This window comes from Anser brachyrhynchus, assembly GCF_964034855.1.
Source record: "Anser brachyrhynchus genome assembly, chromosome: 19".
Lineage (NCBI taxonomy): Eukaryota > Metazoa > Chordata > Aves > Anseriformes > Anatidae > Anser > Anser brachyrhynchus.
Genome location: NC_137712.1, coordinates 2,127,855 through 2,147,108, shown reverse-complemented (window position 1 = coordinate 2,147,108; position 19,254 = coordinate 2,127,855). Strand labels below are relative to the sequence as shown.

The 19,254-nt window shown below is 40.1% G+C and overlaps 2 protein-coding genes across 42 annotated transcripts in view; one reads left to right on the top strand and one right to left on the bottom strand.

Moving 5' to 3' along the window:
- Positions 1–19,254, top strand: part of CRB2 (crumbs cell polarity complex component 2) — a 147,323-nt gene that overhangs the window by 23,600 nt on the left and 104,469 nt on the right. For 5 of the 8 annotated variants that reach the window (XR_013940917.1, XM_080561903.1, XM_080561905.1 and 2 more), the window contains one exon: positions 14,517–14,974. The exons of 2 other annotated variants lie outside the window; for them this stretch is intronic. The gene's annotated coding sequence lies outside the window, so the exon portion shown is untranslated. Of the gene's footprint in view, positions 1–8,739; positions 10,959–14,516; positions 14,975–19,254 lie in introns of those variants that run through there. One more of the 8 variants, XM_080561906.1, reaches the window with a different exon arrangement.
- STRBP (spermatid perinuclear RNA binding protein) overlaps positions 1–19,254 on the bottom strand; it is a 66,640-nt gene that overhangs the window by 10,493 nt on the left and 36,893 nt on the right. For 30 of the 34 annotated variants that reach the window (XR_013940919.1, XR_013940920.1, XR_013940921.1 and 27 more), the window contains 12 exons: positions 15,675–15,769; positions 15,150–15,245; positions 14,285–14,396; positions 13,599–13,696; positions 13,066–13,177; positions 12,118–12,210; positions 11,104–11,303; positions 8,550–8,708; positions 6,621–6,755; positions 5,374–5,514; positions 3,546–3,669; positions 1,722–1,766 (listed from right to left, as the gene is read on the bottom strand). Coding sequence is in view for 18 of the 34 variants with exons in the window: in XM_080561958.1 (XP_080418084.1) it covers positions 1,722–1,766; positions 3,546–3,669; positions 5,374–5,514; positions 6,621–6,755; positions 8,550–8,708; positions 11,104–11,303; positions 12,118–12,210; positions 13,066–13,177; positions 13,599–13,696; positions 14,285–14,396; positions 15,150–15,245; positions 15,675–15,769 (1,410 nt within the window). In the remaining 16 variants the exon portion in view is untranslated. The remainder of the gene's footprint in view (positions 1–1,721; positions 1,767–3,545; positions 3,670–5,373; positions 5,515–6,620; positions 6,756–8,549; positions 8,709–11,103; positions 11,304–12,117; positions 12,211–13,065; positions 13,178–13,598; positions 13,697–14,284; positions 14,397–15,149; positions 15,246–15,674; positions 15,770–19,254) is intronic. The other 4 variants (XR_013940934.1, XM_080561961.1, XM_080561964.1 and 1 more) reach the window with 2 other exon arrangements.

Genomic DNA, 19,254 nt, shown 5'->3' with positions numbered 1-19,254 from the left:
AGGAAGGCAAAAAAAGCTGTAAGTAAAACTCATGGTGCAGGAGCACTGATAACAGTTGCACTGTCTTCTTCAGCCAGAAAAGGATTCATGTTACGTCACTGCAAGTCCCTGGCTTGTAAAAATACGCATGTGCATATACCACTGATCTTGGTTATAGCCAGTCACTACAGCTTGGAAAGAACTAAAGAGGTTTTTTAAAAATCCATGCCATGAAGTAAGCCATAAACTAAACTTCCTTTGATTTTTCCTTGAAAAACAAATAGCTATTCCTTCTATTTTCAGTAATACAACACAGAAGACAATGCAGAGCACACTCAGTAGGAAAGCACAGCTGTCAGCTGCCATTTTGTCAAAGCACTTGGCCGGTCAACGGGGCAGGATTTGCAGAACTAGTGAAGTTTGCTTATATTTTGAAGGGAGAATTCCCACTGTTAAATGCAGCCCATTGGCCCATTGTACTTCCACTCTCCACTGCAGGAGTACAGAATAGGGCCAGCTGGTCTTAGTCAAGCAAAGGGAATGTTTTCAATAAAGTAGCAGCATTCTGTTGTTTATAGCTCATACCTCTAAAAGAAAGTAATGAAATAAACATTTGAAAATATTTCTAACTTTTATAATGCTATCAGGGGAGTTGGTATTGCCCAAGCTATAAAAGCTATACAAATTAGAGAGGAATAAGTATTACAAATACTACAAAAGCTAGAACATGAGTAGGAAATTGCAAGCTCAGTTTCCCATATGAAAAAACTGCAGGCCTTGAAATGTACTTATTGTCATTTGAGTATCAGGATTTCCCTCCAGCCCTGTGACAGGAGAGGACGGTGGGATGGGTTCTGGTAGGCGCAGGTGTGTTTTTTTGTGTGTGTGCCAGGACATATCACTGACTCCAAACTGCTTTGCTCCCATTGCCACATAAACCTCATTCAAAGTAACCAAAAGGGCCGGTTAGAGGTAAATACACTTTGTTAGTCTAGCATAAAAAAAAAAGCAGGGGGGTAGGGAGAAGCTGAGGTAAGAAAAACCTTTCCATCATTGCTGATTTTTAGTTTATTTTACAGTCTTAACAAAACCAATGCTTTGCCAGCCTAATTTCACTATGCTTCTTCGTAAAATCATTGTGGCAAATTACCGTATCCTAGCTTCCTTGCAGTCTAATCACCAGCGATATAAACTACACAAAATCATTCTGCTTGTCCCAAGCAGCAGTGGTTTAGCCTGCAGCAGGGGGAGCGGGGTGGGGCGGGGATGGGATTGTACGCATGTAGACTTTTACTGTATCAGAGATTATTTCATAGAGTTGACAGCACTAAGGGAGCTTGGTCCACAAGCCAATTAAACTTATAGACAAACATTGCCAATTATTTGTAAAGCCATTTAGATAAATATTGCTCAGAGCTGCTGACATAGGCCCTTAGGTAGTCTTTGAATGGAGCACAGATTGGCTGTAAAAAGTAAGAAAACTACTTCAGTTCAGTTTCAGTATGAAAGGGAACAGGCAATTAGAACAAGCGGTCCTTCCACAGATCAGGCAAAGCATAGGCAAAAAACTACTCCAACCAAAAAAGAACCACAAGGTTATGGCAAGGTGTTGTCATCATGGTTTAAGAGCTTTAATCTCTAGTTTCTCCTGCAAACCCTAAACCAACTTGGACTGCCACATTTGGACTGGCACAATGGTTTCTGTGTAACTTCTACTTTGTTAATTACTGGGCTATACATACCGTAAGCTGGCGCAGCTGTACTATACCCATATGGTGCTCCATAGCCTGCAATATAAACAGATGGGGAATGGGTTTTCATTTCCTGTGATACCTGAAGACAATTGGTATTCGCACACCAATACACAGGGACCCTTTCTGGTACACAAAGAAGGACCACGGAAAAACCAAACTCACATTAATGCATGTGAAAACTGCTGAAAACACTAAAATCCTTCTACACAGTGTCTTAACAAACAAGCTACCCAATGACTTCCTTAAACCTCAGCTCTCGAGTCTGTAATGTTGGAGCACGGAGTTGGCATGATCCAGTCACACATCCCGTATTTGCTTATACTACCCCTGAAGTACAAATACAGTCTGATGAAGAGAACAGTCATCTTCCTCAACTTGCATTATAAAGAGGGGAATGCTAGGTGCCTGTGGCAGATACCACGTCATCAATAATCTGTGTAGGCCAAGACCAATAAAAGCTTAACAACTGCAATGACTTGGAAATTAAACCTGTTTCTGGAGTAATTCCATGCTGGCAATGAGAATGCCCTTGACAGGTTAAAATGTCTCATAAATGACTCCTCAGGCAGCAAGACAGTTCCAAAAACAATGTTAACAGCTATTAAAAATGAATTACTGGTTTTTAATATTTATAATTACATCAACATACAGGAACAATGAAGACATCATGCTGTTGACTGTGCCAGAAAGCAGGTCTACCAAACAACAGGGCTACGCTACTAGCATGTGTGAATGGATGAAGGGTATAATTAGAGCTCCTGCTATAATCTAAAAACTTGAGTATGAGTATACATACTACTTTTGGAAGCTATTGGGTTTGCTTTGACTAAGGGATCTCCAAGCATCTCATTCTTAAAAATCTGTGATTCATATTCAAAGTCAAAACAACATCTAGACTCCCTTCACATTACTTGCAAGCCTCAGATATGATGCAGAGTCACAAAAAACAACGCACTTTGGAAAGTAACGAGAAAGTTAACATTTCATTAAAAGTTTCTTGTCTGGGGATTGTAACAGCTTACACTCTGTACGCCTTTCATATCTGCTTGCAACCTACTGGTTAATAAAAATCATCACTATTTTGTACCAGCCACTAATAGTTGAGCACCTCAGCTCTTAAAGCTCAAATAGTTTTGCCTCTGATGGTTGCAGATCTGCCCTGAGGAATCAGCAGTGAAATAACCTGATTAGCAACTCACCTGCTGTGTACAGAAAGTACCACATATGTGAACCACAAGGCCCTTGGATTTCAAAAGATCCTTTGCTACTCAGAACAATACAACACAGATGATGAATTAACAGAGTATGAACACAAATTCTTTTACTTTTGTTTTTTTAGGCCAGCACAGAAGCTACTGATAGATATTGTGCCCACATGCCCAATTCATGTGGAAAGTTTCTGGGATCACAGTGACTGCCAGTTCTATCCCTGCAAGGGTTTCTTGGGCAAGCCAATCCTACTGCTACAGGACACGTGATCCAAGAGGTTCCTGACCTAGGAAGAAAGTTTGGGAAATTGTTTGGCAGTCAACTACACAGATAGATAATAGAATGATAAAGCCAGGAAAGCCATTATGGGGATAACTGTGTACTCGTGCCCTGTGCACATGGAGTTTTAAGTTGCAGACTTATAAAGGATAGGTACTGCCAGTTTTTCAGCTCTTTGATTTATTAAAACGCCCATGAATTCTCTCTTCTGCTTCATCTCAGATGACTGAAGCTGAAGAGGTCACTTGCATAGTTGACTGACAAATGGAATAGAGCACACCGGTAGTCAGAATTAAAGTATCAGCTGTTATTGCCATGCCTTACCTGGTGTTATGTATCCAGTAGCAGCAGCTGCCCCAACAAATGCCCCTCGTGTTAAAGCACCTCTTCCTCTACCTCGAACAGCCTGGACTGCTGCCGAAACAGCTGTATTGACAACCCCTTTAGTCTGCTCAGAGTAATAAAAACAATAGCAATTCAGAAGGTTGAAGTGTTGCTGGAAATACAAGGCCATCTGCATTAAATCACCACCTTTCCCAAATCTCTTTGAGAATGCTTGCTGCAGAAGCCTTATTTAACACAGAGTACAAAATGGAGAAGTAACATTTAAAAAAAAAGACTGACAGAAACCAAGCGAGTCCCTTCTGAGACGAAAAGCTCTCTGTTCTCACCGACTGCATAGCACTCTGAATCCAAGAGCATGGTCACTTCACTCTGTCCTGGCAGTTGGCATAGTCAGGCCATGTTTTATTTCCTTCAGTTTTGGTTGCGTGGGCATGATCAAACATGAGTAGTTTCTGCCCTGTTCTCTGACGTGCCTCGCCGCTGTCTTTCCCACATCCTTACAAACTGCCTCTCCCTGATCTACAATGTGGTCTTTGCTTTTCTCCTACAACTCTGAATCCACAAATCTTCAGCAGGGCGAGGACTTCACCACAAAAACAAAACCACCTCATGACAATGCTGGATTACTTCAGACCAGCTTCTTTTAGAACGCCACCTTCCTTTGCCATTGTCAAGAGTGAAAGAACTCAGAGCACAGCAAGGAGCTGCAGACGCTGGTGTTGCTCAGTGCATCAGAGCAGAGCTTTGCTGTACTACATACCCCCCGGCTACCTTCTGAAAACAGTAAAATCAAGCATATCTAGATATTTCAAAGACAAGTTTGGCCATAAACACACAGAGAAAAAAAAAGTTAAAAAAAAAGATTTAGTAAGTGCCAGAATCAGAAGTCATTCTCATATTTTAGCTGCCTGTGGAACATTGTCCTGTGAGGTACCATTTCTTCTGATCTACTAGACTTTCAATACAGTAATGGAAACGGAAATACTCCTAACCGAAAGTCTTAGTGAACTGAGGAGGACTTAGTAATTACAGACAAAAATAGAGTTGACTTTTAATTTTTGTAAGTGTATTTTGGGATACATTCTGCTACTGTGAAATAAGAAAATCCTAATTCTAACACATTTGCACAAAAGAGATCCAAATGGTAACCCTCAAGGTTTTTTCTCTTTTTTTCTGATAACAGTTCTCTGGAGGAAGAACACTGTTGATAGTTTCTGCTCTGTTCAACCTTAAACTTAATAGACTTGAGAAATCATTGTGGCTATTAAACCTAATGGACAAGACCAAGCTTTTTATTACAGAAGCGTCCTGACTAAATAAAATGTCTCATTCGAAAAGTCTGGTGCAAAAATCTCAACTTACTCCAGAACATAGAGTTAATGCCTTTGCCAAGCTATAAATGATTTATTCTTTAAGTCTATGTATCTTAGATAATGGAGGAGCACAGTATGGCTCTGGCCTTATACACAAGAGACTTCCATGTCATCAGTGAACCGTTGACCTCATTGTATTTCCTCTGGCTAATCACCACCTCTCTTTGTGCCTCGTTTTCTACTCTGTGTCCTCTAGGTTAAACCCCTTAATAATAGGAAAATATTTTGTAGTAGCGCTAGCACAATACAGTCCCAGCTATCATACTATATGGCTATACTACAACAATTACTATATAAGAATAAAAATAGAAACCTTACAGAGTGTGCACAAGACAAGAAACTGAAATTACTTGCTTCCTCTAGAAAGTCACGTCATAAAACCACACAAGAGCTGTGATAACAGAGTAGTCCAAAAAGCAAGTAACAATTCTTACCTGAGGAAGAATCTTCTTCTTCTTGTTGTTTGCTGCATTAGGCCCAGAAAACAGTTTCTCAAGTGCAGCTAATGCAGCGCTTGCTTTTGCTACTTTCTTATTTGGACCTGCACCTCTGAACTTCTGGCCATCTACTTCTACCTGAAAATTAAGATATGAATTTATGTCTAGTATTTTATCCTTGGGAGTACCATGCTGCACCTACTGGTCAGTGATGAGAGAGCCTCAGTAGTTAAAAAACAACAAACAAAAACTATTCCGTGTTTTATACGACAAATTTCTTTCTTCAGCTTCAAGAACACGAAGCTGATGAAGCGTGTGCATGTGATCACATGAACCATTACATGACTGATAATAGGAACCTGGAAACTACAAGTACAATTAAAAGAGGACCAGTGTATCTGTTTGATACTGAATTTAACCAGTATGCCTGAACTTCACAGAATCACAGAATGGCCGAGGCTGGAAGGGACCACTGAAGATCGTCTGATCCAACCTGCCTGCTGAGCAGGATCACCCAGAGCACGTTGCGCAGGATGGCATCCAGGTGGATTTTGAGTATCTCCAGAGAAGGAAACTCCACAACGTCCCTGGGCAGCCTGTTCCAGTGCTCTGTCACCCTCACAGTGAGGGCTTCTCAACAAATAAACGATACTGCTGGGAAACAGGGCATTTCAGTCAAATATTGAGTCCCCCTCAACTTTATCAGTGCCTCAAACAACAACACCTTTGCTTACACTATATATACACTATTTAACTGGAGCACTACCTCATAACTCTTTCCAAGTTAGCTGCTACTTCAGAGATAGCACAAGTAGATGAAGAAGAGAAGACGCACAAGTTTAGCTTCTGTCACAGTCATTCCAAATACCCCCCTAAGACTCCAACAGGAGATTCAAATTGTGGGGTTACCAAGCATATTTGCAAAATTTGCTAATCAGGTTTTTTTGTTTGTCAGACTGTAGATCATCTACTTTTCTCCTACTTGTGACAAGACTTAATGTGGTTTGGGGCAGTCAGAATCCAGTTTTCTCATTTTTATTTTCCTACAGCATAAAAGACATTCCCTTCCCCAGTCTAATCATCACAGCTGTAATAAGAGATACAAAAGCCTGAAAAACATCACTACAGCTGTGCGCTGCAAAAAGCAAAACACAAAAAATCTAAAATCATGGCAGCAAGAACCCCAAAGACTGAAGCATTGTTGCTAAAACCACCTACCAACTCTACAAGCTTGTTTCGCTCACCTCCATCACAAAGCGCTTGTCATGGCTTCCACCCGTCTCGGAGATGAGCTCATACTTCAGACCTCTTCTTTTTTCATTAAGCTCCATCACTGGGTTTTTGCCACTTGCTGTCAGTATAGGACCCTGAGTTCTTACCTAGAGACACATTTATGGTGTTGCTTTAGAGCCTTTATGTCTTCAAATGGCAAACATCTACAGCAGTACAGCTTACAGCGTCAAACGGCCAGCCCCTTAGAGAAGGCCGGCATTATCACCGTGTCAAGCTTCCGCAACAGCTTGTTGTTCCTAGTACGTGTGCCTCAGTAGACACTCCAGTAACAGACCTGTATCACAGATAACACTGCCTTGGCTTCAGTGTAACATGATGCGCTAGAATACCAGACAAAGTCTCTTCTCTAGAGAATGGCAGGGGGACAAAAATACCATAAAAGAAGTTATACCCTGTGTTTCTGTCCAGAAGTGAGCCTGGTCTTCAGGGCCTGGTCTGGTGTCTACCCATCACTGAACTTCTCACCAGCTGTGCTTGGAATTTCAACCCTGAGGTTTCCAAAGCTGAAGCCATGGTGTCAAGTTCCTTGACATCAAATGCTGATAAAGGGGAGACTGGCCTTCTCAACCTTGTGCACATCTCTGCTCCTCGATCTAATTACATCCTGGCACTACTGAGCTCTGACTGCAGAGCTCTCCACCCAGGTCACATGTTACAACAAATGTATCTGCAACTGTTCGGGAAGCAAGGAAGGTAGAGCTAAGATCCAAGTGCACTTTTTCCCTGGAAATACGTCATTGGACTAAAAACATATATAAACTGAGTCATCAGTAAATATGCACTGTCTGGAAAGAAAGTGACCTCCAGCTGAAGAAATTCATGTTTCAATGTGTTGACAAATACTTGAACTGAATGATTACTGGTTTCATAGTATAACCCCTCCCCATTGTCTGAGAAAAGCATTACGACTAAAAATAAAGCAGATATCTACAGTGGTTTATCTGTACAGCCTTGAGAGCTTGCCACAGAACAATCAGGCAAACAAATACATAAATAAAAGCTGTTACTCTCTTTTTACACAGAATAATTCTCTAAAATCCCTTATTTCAATTATGGAGATTGGTCAAGGAAATCAGAAAGAGAAGGGCAAAGGAGAAGATATCCAAGCACCACTTCAAAATCTCCTGCTTTCTCAATTGTGAAAAGAAATACCAGAAATACTTTAAGAAAACATGCAAATAATGTACTACAGACCCATCCTAGCATGATTTCTGGGGACATTCTGCCAAGACTGCTAAAGTTACTGGAATTTTGTCCTTTGAGGAATACCATATTTCTTACAACTTCAGTGAGGAAACAAGCACTGCATACTTCTTTGTAGCAACCGACTTCAGTCAGCTACAAGTGCTGAAGTTAACATAAATGATCCAATTTCAATGTAATCTTCAATGTGGCTTTTTCTAGGGCATTCAATATGTATAGAGGTATTAGGTTTTACATTTCTTAACATCCCTTGATGAATTGTTTTATTTTCATTGGTCTTCAGGTGTATCAGTAAAATACTGTCTGCAGAACTATACCTGTTTGACAAACCTATTACGAGAGAGAAAATACCAAAATTGCATTACCAAAGCCCAAAGGTAACAAAAGATTATGCTGTCCCACTCCTAGGACCGGACCGTATGTGAACAAAGTAGAAGAGACAACACCTGTCAAAGAGTTTATGGTCTTAAGAGCATAATATGGCTACTTCACCTTAAATTTTAGGAAAGGAGGCATAAAAATCAAGTTATTTGTGCACAGTGACAAAGCCTATGGAAGGTCTGAGACTCAGTTTCTCATCTGCTGCCATAAAGAAAACATCATCCTTTTCCAAGACAGGAAACAAAACAAAAACCCCACACCTCTCCATCACTTGTACTTTTCTATGCAATATTCACCTCTAGGGTAGTGGAGGTGTCAGATGTAGAATTTCCAGTATTATTGCTTGAGATTGAAGACACTGTTTCATTTTTGCCTTCGGTATCTGATTTTTCATCAGAACTCACACACTCGACATCTGCATCAAAACCAGTTGGATACCCCATTGCTTGTAAAACCTACAACAAAACCACATGAAATGAACTGTAAAATAGGTTAACGCTACCAAAACAAATATAAACAAATAGAGGGCTAATCACAACACAAAAGAATGGCCACCACACACTTAATAAAGGCAGATTGCTTAGAAAATGCATTTTCTCCTGTGTTGAAATGGAGAAAAGCACAGCAGCAATGGGGGAAATAGTCCTAGGTTTCCAAAAGTGGAATCAACACAAACAGAAATGTTTGTCTCAAAGACGGCAATTACTCATGAACATCGTTCATCTTGATAATTCCATGCAAAATAATAGGGTAAAGTTAAAAAGTTCATCCACTCCATGGTACTGCTTAACAGTATGATAAGGAGACTGTTTTGCATACTTTTTCCTCTCTCTCTGTGTATATAGACAGATGAATAGACTGACTGCGGGGCAAACAGGACAAACAGTCTCATGAGAATCAAAGCACTACACTTCTAGAAGATGGCACTTCTGGAGCTTCCTAGAAAAGTGCAGTGACAGCTGGTCATGCAAAGTGTATCCCTGGAGCTACAGGGCTGACATCACCTTCCTTGCTTGCATCTTTCAGAACACGGGAGGGTAGATGCTTCCAAAGTGGGTGTACAGGGAACAAACTCAGGTATCCTGAGCTGAGCTGTGAGATGAGGGAGGGTCCAGCTGGCAGCAACAAACCACTCCATCTGCAGTAAGTTTTAGTGGAGCATGTCACAACTTCCTACTTGTTGCTTCCAGCAGCTGTACGCCAAATGAAATTTTACTCTCCGATTAAGGTACTAATCGGTTCCTTCAAAAACATCCTCCGCTAGCAACGTCAGCCTCTCCTTTAACCAGCTACCTAACCTACCTGGACAGTGGTACCAGACACAGCCCCAGGGAATCTGAAACCAACCTGAAGCTCCCTTGAAAACGTAGTCCCAAGAAGAAAGCCTGCAAAAATCACTGTTCAAACACTGAACTGAGAACTACAGAAGCCATCCCAGACTCAGCTCCCATACAATTGCTGTGTATTTAGGTGAATTTTCAAGGCTTCTGTGTTTTAAAAAGATCAGGTCTGGAAACCGAAATGGTTACACTAAGCTCTCTTGTAAGCCTGGGAAAAAAGGCCCCAGATTTGCTCAGGGAAAAAAAAAATTGTATCTACACACCATCCATTTGCCCTTGGCTTGAATTGGGGATGTTTTGAAATTCAACCAAGGATTTGTGTATGTGTAGACTGAGAGAGAACAGAGCTAGGTGTGTACCAGCGCAGATACAGAGAGGTTCAATGGCAGAGAAGTTGCAGCTTTTCAGGGCAAGTTTTGTTAAAAAAATAAAAAATCTCTATATATAGATCTTTTTTTTTTTTTTCTCCTCCAAACAACTGCAGGGAGTGAGGTAAAATAAAAGTACGAGGAAGAAGGTCTGGAAGGACACACATGCAGAGAGCTGCTTTTCCTGAGGAACAACACATCCCTCAGATACTTCTGGACACTTTGAACTTGAAAGCACGAGGGACAATGGGATTTTCGAAACTGAAATCAAAAGAAAGCAGAAAGTTGCCAGATGAAGCTTCTAAAAAGGCAATTCTCCTTAAAAACACAAAACGAAGCACAGAATGACAGATGCGCTTGCTCCTATCATAAGTGCAGTTCTATTAGAAGAGGTTCTCTTTCACATGAAAAATCTGTAGGAAACTTTCCTTTCTTCCCAGAAACCCAGCAGGCTCGGTCTGCTTTAGCAGTCTGAACTGTCCTCTTGCCATACAACAAAGGTGTTCATGTTGGGCATTCCAGTCTATTACTGCTTAACAGACAAAAGCTCTGCCATGTACAGCACCTACAAGAAGCAACAGTAGGTTGACTAGCGACTGCATGAGATTAGTCTTACTGAAAAACTGACTGGAGACCAATCATTTATGTACAGCGTTCATCCCAGTGCACAAAAGGTACTCTTCAAACACTGAAGACAGGAAACAACTCCATGTGTCAAGGAGTTTCACAACCCAGGAATGGACAGACACAGAGAAGGAAGGGGAGAAAGAGGGAGCCACCAACATGCTGTTTTCTAGCCAACAGGAGGGAGGAGGAGAACAGAACAAAACCAGCACGTACACCCCCCCAATCCAGAACTTAAACACTGCGTTCAATTCTCTGGCACATGAGCAGAGCCCTGGGACGTTTTTCCTTCACATTTCCACATTGTCCCTCTCCACAAGTCTAAAAATATTGGTGCCCTTTGAACCTTTGAACCTCTGTTTCAAGTACACAGGTAGCACCTCAGCTTCATCCATTTTTAAAATTCAGTTTTAAAATTTTATTCATTATTGAGTTTTACCAGTATTACTAGTTCTAACCATATTTCATGCTCTATGTTCCAAGATCTGGGGTTAGCAGAGTATTTTAGGCTGCCTTACCTTCACTGCCACATGGAGCTTGGCTGTTTTCTTAGAAGGTCCTGATGCTTCATATGTCGTACCATCAACATCTACAGACATTGTGAAGACTGGGGCATGGACTGGACCGGACTGTGATAGCAGCTTATACTGAAGCCCTGGCCTGATTTGGTTCAGCCTCATCAGAGCATTCATGAGATCTATTGCTTTACTATCTAGTACTAGTACAAGATAGTGGGGAAGGAGGGGGAGAAGGGGGGGAAAAAAAGGGTGAGGGGAGATGAACAAAACAAGATGAACAGAAAAATGAAACAGTTTGCATTTAAGAGCTTTCTGTCTGTATAAAGGAGCAAAACAACCCCTCAGCCTCTCAAAGATTGAGGATAGTCATGACACTGTTAAGTCTGTAATAAGCCATTCCACTTTTGGGTAACTATAATTACCCATCTTTTAATATCGTTAGTACAATTCTTTTCCAGCTACCTGTATTTTTCCTGGTTGCTATAAGAGTAACAAGTTTCATAGGTAGTGAAGAACCAGACATAGAATTGGCACCAATGCAGCACAATCTAAACAGCCTCTGGAATTGACGGGATCCCAGAAATGCTGAGACTTTTAGTCTGTGCATTTTCAGCGTCATTGTTTTGTAAATTAAGCATTTTATTTTTCTTGAGAAGGGAGGAGTGCAAAAAAGGCGTATCTTCACACAGCAAAATCACTGCAGTATTTGGTGGAAAATACTGGTAGAGGACAGTAATCAATAAAATATCTCAGTTGCTTGGGCAACTTAAATTTTCATATGACCTGACAAGCAATCCTATTTAGAGTGCAAATCATTCAGTTAGTAAAACATGTCAGGGGAAATTCAGATGCCCAGTAAGAAATGTATATTCTCAATGTGGGACAAGAGAGGCGCCATTTCTTGTTCCAAAGACTTCCTTGCATGCTATTCCACACCAACAGGGAGAAGCTTTTAAGCCAGCTCCCACTGTACAATGGTTCTTTGAAAAGAGAATGGAGAAGCGTTGCACTTACTTTTCCTCAGATTACGCTTCATCTTTTTATTTGGATCTTTCTCATCCCCAACACCATCTTCAAATGGTCTCTTGAGAGCAGATGAGCCTGTACCTAGAGTATAAATTTCCTTGTAATATGAATAAACTTTTAGAAAAATAAAATTCCACAGCAGGAATTTGATTAGTCCCATACTGTTCTTTTCACATTTATTACTATGAAAAGAACTCAACCTTCAGTCAAAGCTTTCTTACTGTTACACGTAAACCATTAATAGCTTATTACTCATTGCACCAGGCCATGCAAGATGTCTGTTTCCAATAGTATGTGTGCTGTAAGTAGTATAATTCTGTAGTGGCTTTTTTTGTTTGCTTTATATTTAGTCTATGGCAAGAACTGTAATAATTTTGTTTTTCCAAAAAAGAAATACATGGAAAGTTTTTTGTTAGATGTATACTATTTTTTAGGAAAAATGTGAGTAATTCTCATTATGGACATTCATTATACGCTTTTTGACCAGTCTGAAGTCTCTCCTTCCCCAGCACAAGAATCGTAAACATTAACTTTACTCTTCAGACCCCAAAAGGATTTGTGCTTTAAAGAAAGTCATCAGCTATTCCCTAACTGCTTCTCTGTTGGTACTTCTGGAGAACAGAACATTCCGATTTTCTCGTAACAATAAAATAAGTATATTAAAAGCAACAAACCAAGCCACCAAAAAAGAACCAAACAGCAAACCAACCAACCAAAACAAAACAAAACAAGCCAAACAACTAAAACAAACCAACCAACCAACAACAGCAAAAAACAAACAACAAACCGAGTAAAAAACAAAACAAAACAAAACATTTGACATAAAGAAAAATCTTCACTGTACATTCATAGCATGGAACTCAGGAATTTCACTCGTTTTATATTAATCCCTAGTTTACTTCCAAATTAGTGATTTTTAGAGCATACAATACCTACCTTCTTTGTCAGTTACTGACCAGGAATATTTCTGAAATGACTTATTTGATGGGAGGGGATCCATTTCCAAAACCTTATAGATCTGACCAAAGGCTGATAATCTGAGGGCATGCTATAAAATGACAGTAGAAATACATCACAATGCTATTTTATCTGAGTTGTCTAAGTTTGTAGACACAAAGTCATTTCTTCCGTGCAAATGTTAATTTTTAGAAATTTAAAACACATCAATTTCTGTAATATAAAGTGCAGGCCACATTGACAGGGAGCCTACCCAAGGATTCTGTGCCGTAAGCGCTTGAAGTAGGATGCAAATGGTGCACACACATTAGGCTGCCTTGTGTAAGGGCTGTATTTCATCTGTATTTAACTCTTGCACTCATAAAAATATTATTTCATCTTTCCAGTGCAGGGCACTGTAAGAACCATCAGGACCACCATTAAAATAAGCTATCATGTCAGAGAATAAATTGAATTAATTAGCTGAAATCTCAAGTATTATAGCACCTAGCTCCTCAGCATGAGTTTTCTACCTGAGCACTGTGCGTAATGGCTTCTTTTTGCTGAACTGTCATATACGACAAAGCATCTGTTGGCTCCCGTTCACAGGGGTCATGCAGACCTGGGCCTCCTGGGAAGGAAAAAGGCAAAATAGATTATTGAGAGTAAACAAAGCAACGTGAAAAAAGGGAGTAACGAATATTCTAACAGATTGCCTTCATCTTCAGCAGAGTGGGAAGTGCACCTTTCCCAATAAGGGATTCAAATATTATCCAAAGCAAGCTAACCCATGAAGCAAGAGGCCACAGAACTTATCAGTGTGAACACCGCACGTGTACAACAATGTGAATTAAAAGCAAGAGGTTTAAAAAGAAATAATAATGTTTTGGGTAGATAAGGTGATTTCAGTAAATCTAAATGAAGTAGCTGGTCGTTAGGTCCAGATTTGTTTGCAACCCCTTAATAAGATAGAGGTTCGTTTATAAACAAACCTAACATTCCCCATGAACTCCTAACTGTGTTGGAAGTACTTCAGTTTGACCATGCAACTTCCTTTTATCTTTCAGTTTTAAATAATAAGCCATATTCATTCAGTTCCATTGCAGGTGGGATGCACAAGGCGGGTGTTTTTCATCTAATCATACAGCAGCATACTTTTAAATCGGTCTGGGCTGCCCGATCAACATTCTGTATTCCTGAGGTTAATCTGGCCCCTTACCAGGAAGCAGAATTCCAGATGCCAAACACTCCATCACTCGTCGTAATGCTTCCCCAGCGCCCAAAGGTCTATTACAAGTACCTATAGATTTTTCACATATAAGCTCGAGTGGCTAGAAGACATTAAATTATGATTAGTATGGACACAAGGGTAACTATAACTGCAGTTAAATATGGAGAGGTAGAGGGGAAGAATATTCACATCAGCTTACTTCAACTTTAATCCACTACAGGTCTAACTGACAGAGGCTGCCATCTCAGAGGACAGTTCATGGCGTGTATATTTGTTCCCTGCTCTGAGTCACCTTTTGAGGAAACCAACTGCTCTCCATTAACTGCACTGGAAGTCTAAAAGGAGAAGCCTTCTACAGCCAAATCATGTGAATATTCTCCTCCTGTCAAAGGGATATCAGTTCTACGTGAGAGAAAACGCTGCCTCTGCTGACCTCCGAAGTGTTCCTCTCTGGACACAGAGCATTTTGCCTTCCCCAGACCTGCTAACACGAAGTGGCTGCTCTGAAAGGACCAGCTCTGTCATGGTAGCAGGAGACTTGAAAAACTGAGGTTGGAAGCAACAAGTGGGATTCTACTGATAATCCATGAGGACGTGCAAGGCCCCACAATGTCACGCCTCTTCGCATGGTATCAGTACATCTTACAGACTGAACACGACTCATTCTTTTTCCTTCTGGTAAGCACTTCTCTACACAGCTAGCAGTTAGTGGGGAGCGGGGAGAAAAGAGGGGGGAGGCAGGTTAAAGGGAGGAGTGTCATACAATGCACTGCTTCCCCCAGTCCAAACACCGCTACAATCCGTAGAAAATTTAAGATCTGACCAGGCTGCCTTCAGCTCTTTCTGTACTTACCCATCCTTTCAGTGGTGCCCATGTGGGGACTCTGTTGCACAAATCCCGTAGAATACGAAGCACAATTACACATGATTTTAGTCCATTTGCCCTGGCCTAAAACAAACAAAAGGGTTCCAATATACCTGCAAAGACCTGGCCTTCAATTTTGCCTTTTTTTTTTTTAAAAAAAAAAAAAAAAAGAGCACAGAGTCCTGTGATAGATTTTTTTTTACAATAACTATTTAATACTTAATCAGCTTCATGCAAAAGAACAGTTATATTAAGTAAAATATTTCAACTTATAGAGAGACAAAGAAAAGGAAGCAAAATATCAAGATTGCTCTTGTAGCCTCATGACAACTCTAGACCAGTTGGCTGTCTACCTGTCATGCCTGCCCCTTACACAGTACAGCACTGAATTCGGAAATCTAGACCTTTGCTCTACTAGGGACTAATCAGAAGTTAAAGAGGCATTAAAATTAAATATCTGAAATTAAACCTCATAAGGCTACAGTAACAACAAGGTAAGAACAAATAGCCAACCTGAAACCATTTGGCGTGCCGCAGAGACGCCAAGGCCTCCAGGCATTTCTGCCTGTCCAATAAGTCCGGAGGATCTTTCATCGCAACATTATCTACTGGTAAAAATGGGATAAAAAGAGACAGATACAATTTGACCAAGGGGTTTCTGTCACAATACAAAAAGAGTGGCAGCATCTCAATGAGGTAATAAGACTCCCAGAATTTAAGTGCACTGTTACTTAATTTAAACAAGCCATTAAAGATAGTAAATGTGCACATGTGCAACAGAAGCAAAGGCATTCACTCCTCATACAATAATAGTAATAATAAAGATGGCCACTGCTACAGACAATCTGGGATCTTATTAAAAATGTAGAACATTTCAGGGCAGAAAATAGCTTTATAGCACTTCTTTCATCGTTATTTTTCTTTCACTTCTTTGTGACTTCCAAGTGCAAAAAGTGGCACAGAATTTCAGAGACATGCTTCTTTTGACAAGGGGAATATTTTCTTGAGGGACACAGAACATAAAGAAAAATTATAATAGGTAGAAACACTTTGAAGTTATTCCCATGCAATTGCTGAGAATTCAAAAAAAATGAATACATTTGAAATATTTTTTCTTGAATAGTATTAGTCAATATAATTCAATGAAAGAAATATATAAATGCTAAAAAAAATTAATCTTTCATATAGTTAGAACATATGAAAGAATTTTGTTAACTACCAGATTATTAATATATTGAGATGTAGTCTCCACTTATATAAAGCTTCTCTTCCCAACAGCAAGCAAAATTGACAGATGAAATTCAAAGAAGGGTTTTAGAGACAAGACATCTTCTGTGGAGCTTTACACTCCCCACCCTTCCCTTTTTTTTTATCCAGCACGCAACAAACTGCTTTTAGCAGTCACAAGCAATTCTGTAATGAGGGATATTATACAACAGTCCTTTCTTCACTGATTTTTATTTATTTTTTTCTTAAAATGTGTGATTAGCACTCAGATTCACTGGAAGCTACGTACAAATGACAGATTTTGCATATCAGAGTTCAGGTTACAAGGATGTTAGATTTTAGCCGACATGAGAAGAACACAGTGGAAGAGCTAAATGAATCCATGGCTCAACTAAAACCATGAATGTGTTATTTTTCTATGAATACACAATTATTCTTAATTTCAAAATAATTTGGAAAAAACTATCTTTTCATTATTCACAATGGACAATTCTGCAGGTTTCCAGAGAGATCCTTGAATGCCTCACTGAAATGCAGCATCCAGTCCAAAATCTATGCCAGATAAGCAAAATCCAGTACCCAGAAAGACGTTTAAAATATCAGGTTGTTAGGAGAAAAAAGTAAAATCAGTTTGGATGTATAATTTATTAGTAACATCTCAATATACCTTTACATAGATTAATTTGGGTAGTATTGACTGCAAATGTAATTGCATCTTTAATGTTCAGTTACTCCACCTCCTATGCCGTTCACCAGGAAGGTTACTCTGGTAAAGGCACATTGTGTTACGATGGATAAAAGAACCCAAAGCAAAAAAAAAAAGAAGTGTAAAACTGAACAGAGGCAGGTATCTTGTCCGATAGGTCATGGCTGCATTCTGTACCTGCTGGCTGTGCTGTCAGCAGAATGAAGACTTAAAGTGCTATAAGCTTATTTTCTGACCCCGATGAACTTCACAGCAGATATTTGCATTGTTTCTTATTGCCCTCACCAACATTATTGCGATACTGAGATTAATCACTCATCTTGCCTGTTATCCAAATAAAAGCTGCAAAGTCTCAAGGCGCTTGATTTCTGTGAGCACAAAAGGTCACCTTGAAACAAAATTTGCTTCCAAGTTTCCTTCGTAGTTTCATTTATTTTCAGGAGTAATGTTTTGTGGCACACAATTATTAAATGTACCTCTATGTAGTTGCATAAAAAACCTTTATTTTGGACAATATAAACATCTGCTTAAAGCTCACGTATTGTATAAAACAGCTACTGTCAATGAATGATCAGAATCTTATTTTAAAACGTTAGAACTAGCAAAGATGACTGATTGCAAAATCATTGATTTTTGGCAATGAACTGTATTTTCACATACCTAGGGACTTTTACTTAGTATTCTACAAGGCTGTTAAAGCGTGTTGCAGCTGTTGACCAAGTAAATTAATTTTGCCTTTAAACTACAAGGCCATAAACAGAATGTTATCAGTCATTCCGGTGAATTAAAGGCCTTTTCTGTTCTCATAAGAATTGTTTTCAGCAGACTGAAATCTTACTTCTCCAGCAAGATCAAGGCTATTTCCAAAGGTCTAAATTACAAGTAACTTGGAGAATTTTGCCAATTGCAACTTCCGTACTAGTGCTGTGAACACCTTTTGCAGATGTTGCAGTCAGCCAGCTTTTGATGCAAGATTCTATTAAACAGAAAGATGAAGAGAACAGGCAGTGAAGAGGGTGAGCGGCTTGCAGCAGACTCCCTTTCGACATCCTCAGTAGAATGGCATGTTTCTTCATGCTCTGCCAGTCAGGAAAGTGAGACCCAATCAAAATTTTTAAATGTGATTGCAAAGCTTTCCTTCTTCTCTTGTGGTTTTAACAAGGGCAAAGATACAAAGAGTTTAATAAACAGCTCATAATAAAGCCCTGACGTTAGCTCACACTCTGCAACTTAGAACCAATCCTTCAGTAATTCTCTCCCCACTTGCTGTGTTTACTCTCTTCATACGGTGGCTGCCAACTTCACTCCTTTACGGCCAGCCACACAAGGAGTGCTGCCTTCTCCACAGAGGCAAGGTACATCAGTGGCTTGTTGCCCCTTCAGAAGGGCTTGGCACCTTTGGAGCATTGCTGGCTGCCAGCAAAGGCAGGCTGTTTATGCAGCAGTTGCTCAGTTCCAGAGCAAGGCTGATTTCAGCACCACTTCAGTGACTGAACTTCTTTATTATTATTATTATGCAAGCTTGTTTTACTGTATTGCTCAGTAACAAGAATTGATTTGCAAGGTACAACATTCTGGCCTGGAAAGCCCAATTCGTGTTTGATGCTGTGACTAAAAATTTAGTTTATTAAGTTTAAATTTTAAACTGATGCAAAATGCAGGAATTTTAGATGCTTGACTTCTTAACATGACAAAGCAGAGCTTTACAGATAGCCATTTGTGAGAAACACTGAAATGCACGCGCACACACACACAGAGGTCTGCTATTTATTTTTGCTAACAAGCAGCAAAAACAAATAGGGCAAACACCACAGTTTAAACATGAACACTTTTCCAAAAGAGGTGGGGACTGAAGAGAAATCCAGGAACGTTTTTCGATACATTCTGACATCAGGGCATGAAGGTACACACAGCATTCCTACAGAACAGATGGGAGCACTGGTAACGAGGTCATTGCGCCTAACCTTGCTGATTTGGTTAGAGGACAGATTAGTGACCAACACCGAACGGCCGGAAACCTTGGTCAGTTTCATGCAGCCTCTGCTCACCGGGAGCTGCCGCAGGGGCCCGCAGGCTCTAGGGCAAACCTGCAGCAGCACCTGGACCCAAAGGGCCTATCTTACATGGAAGATGAACGGCAAGCTGACCAGCATTCAGAGC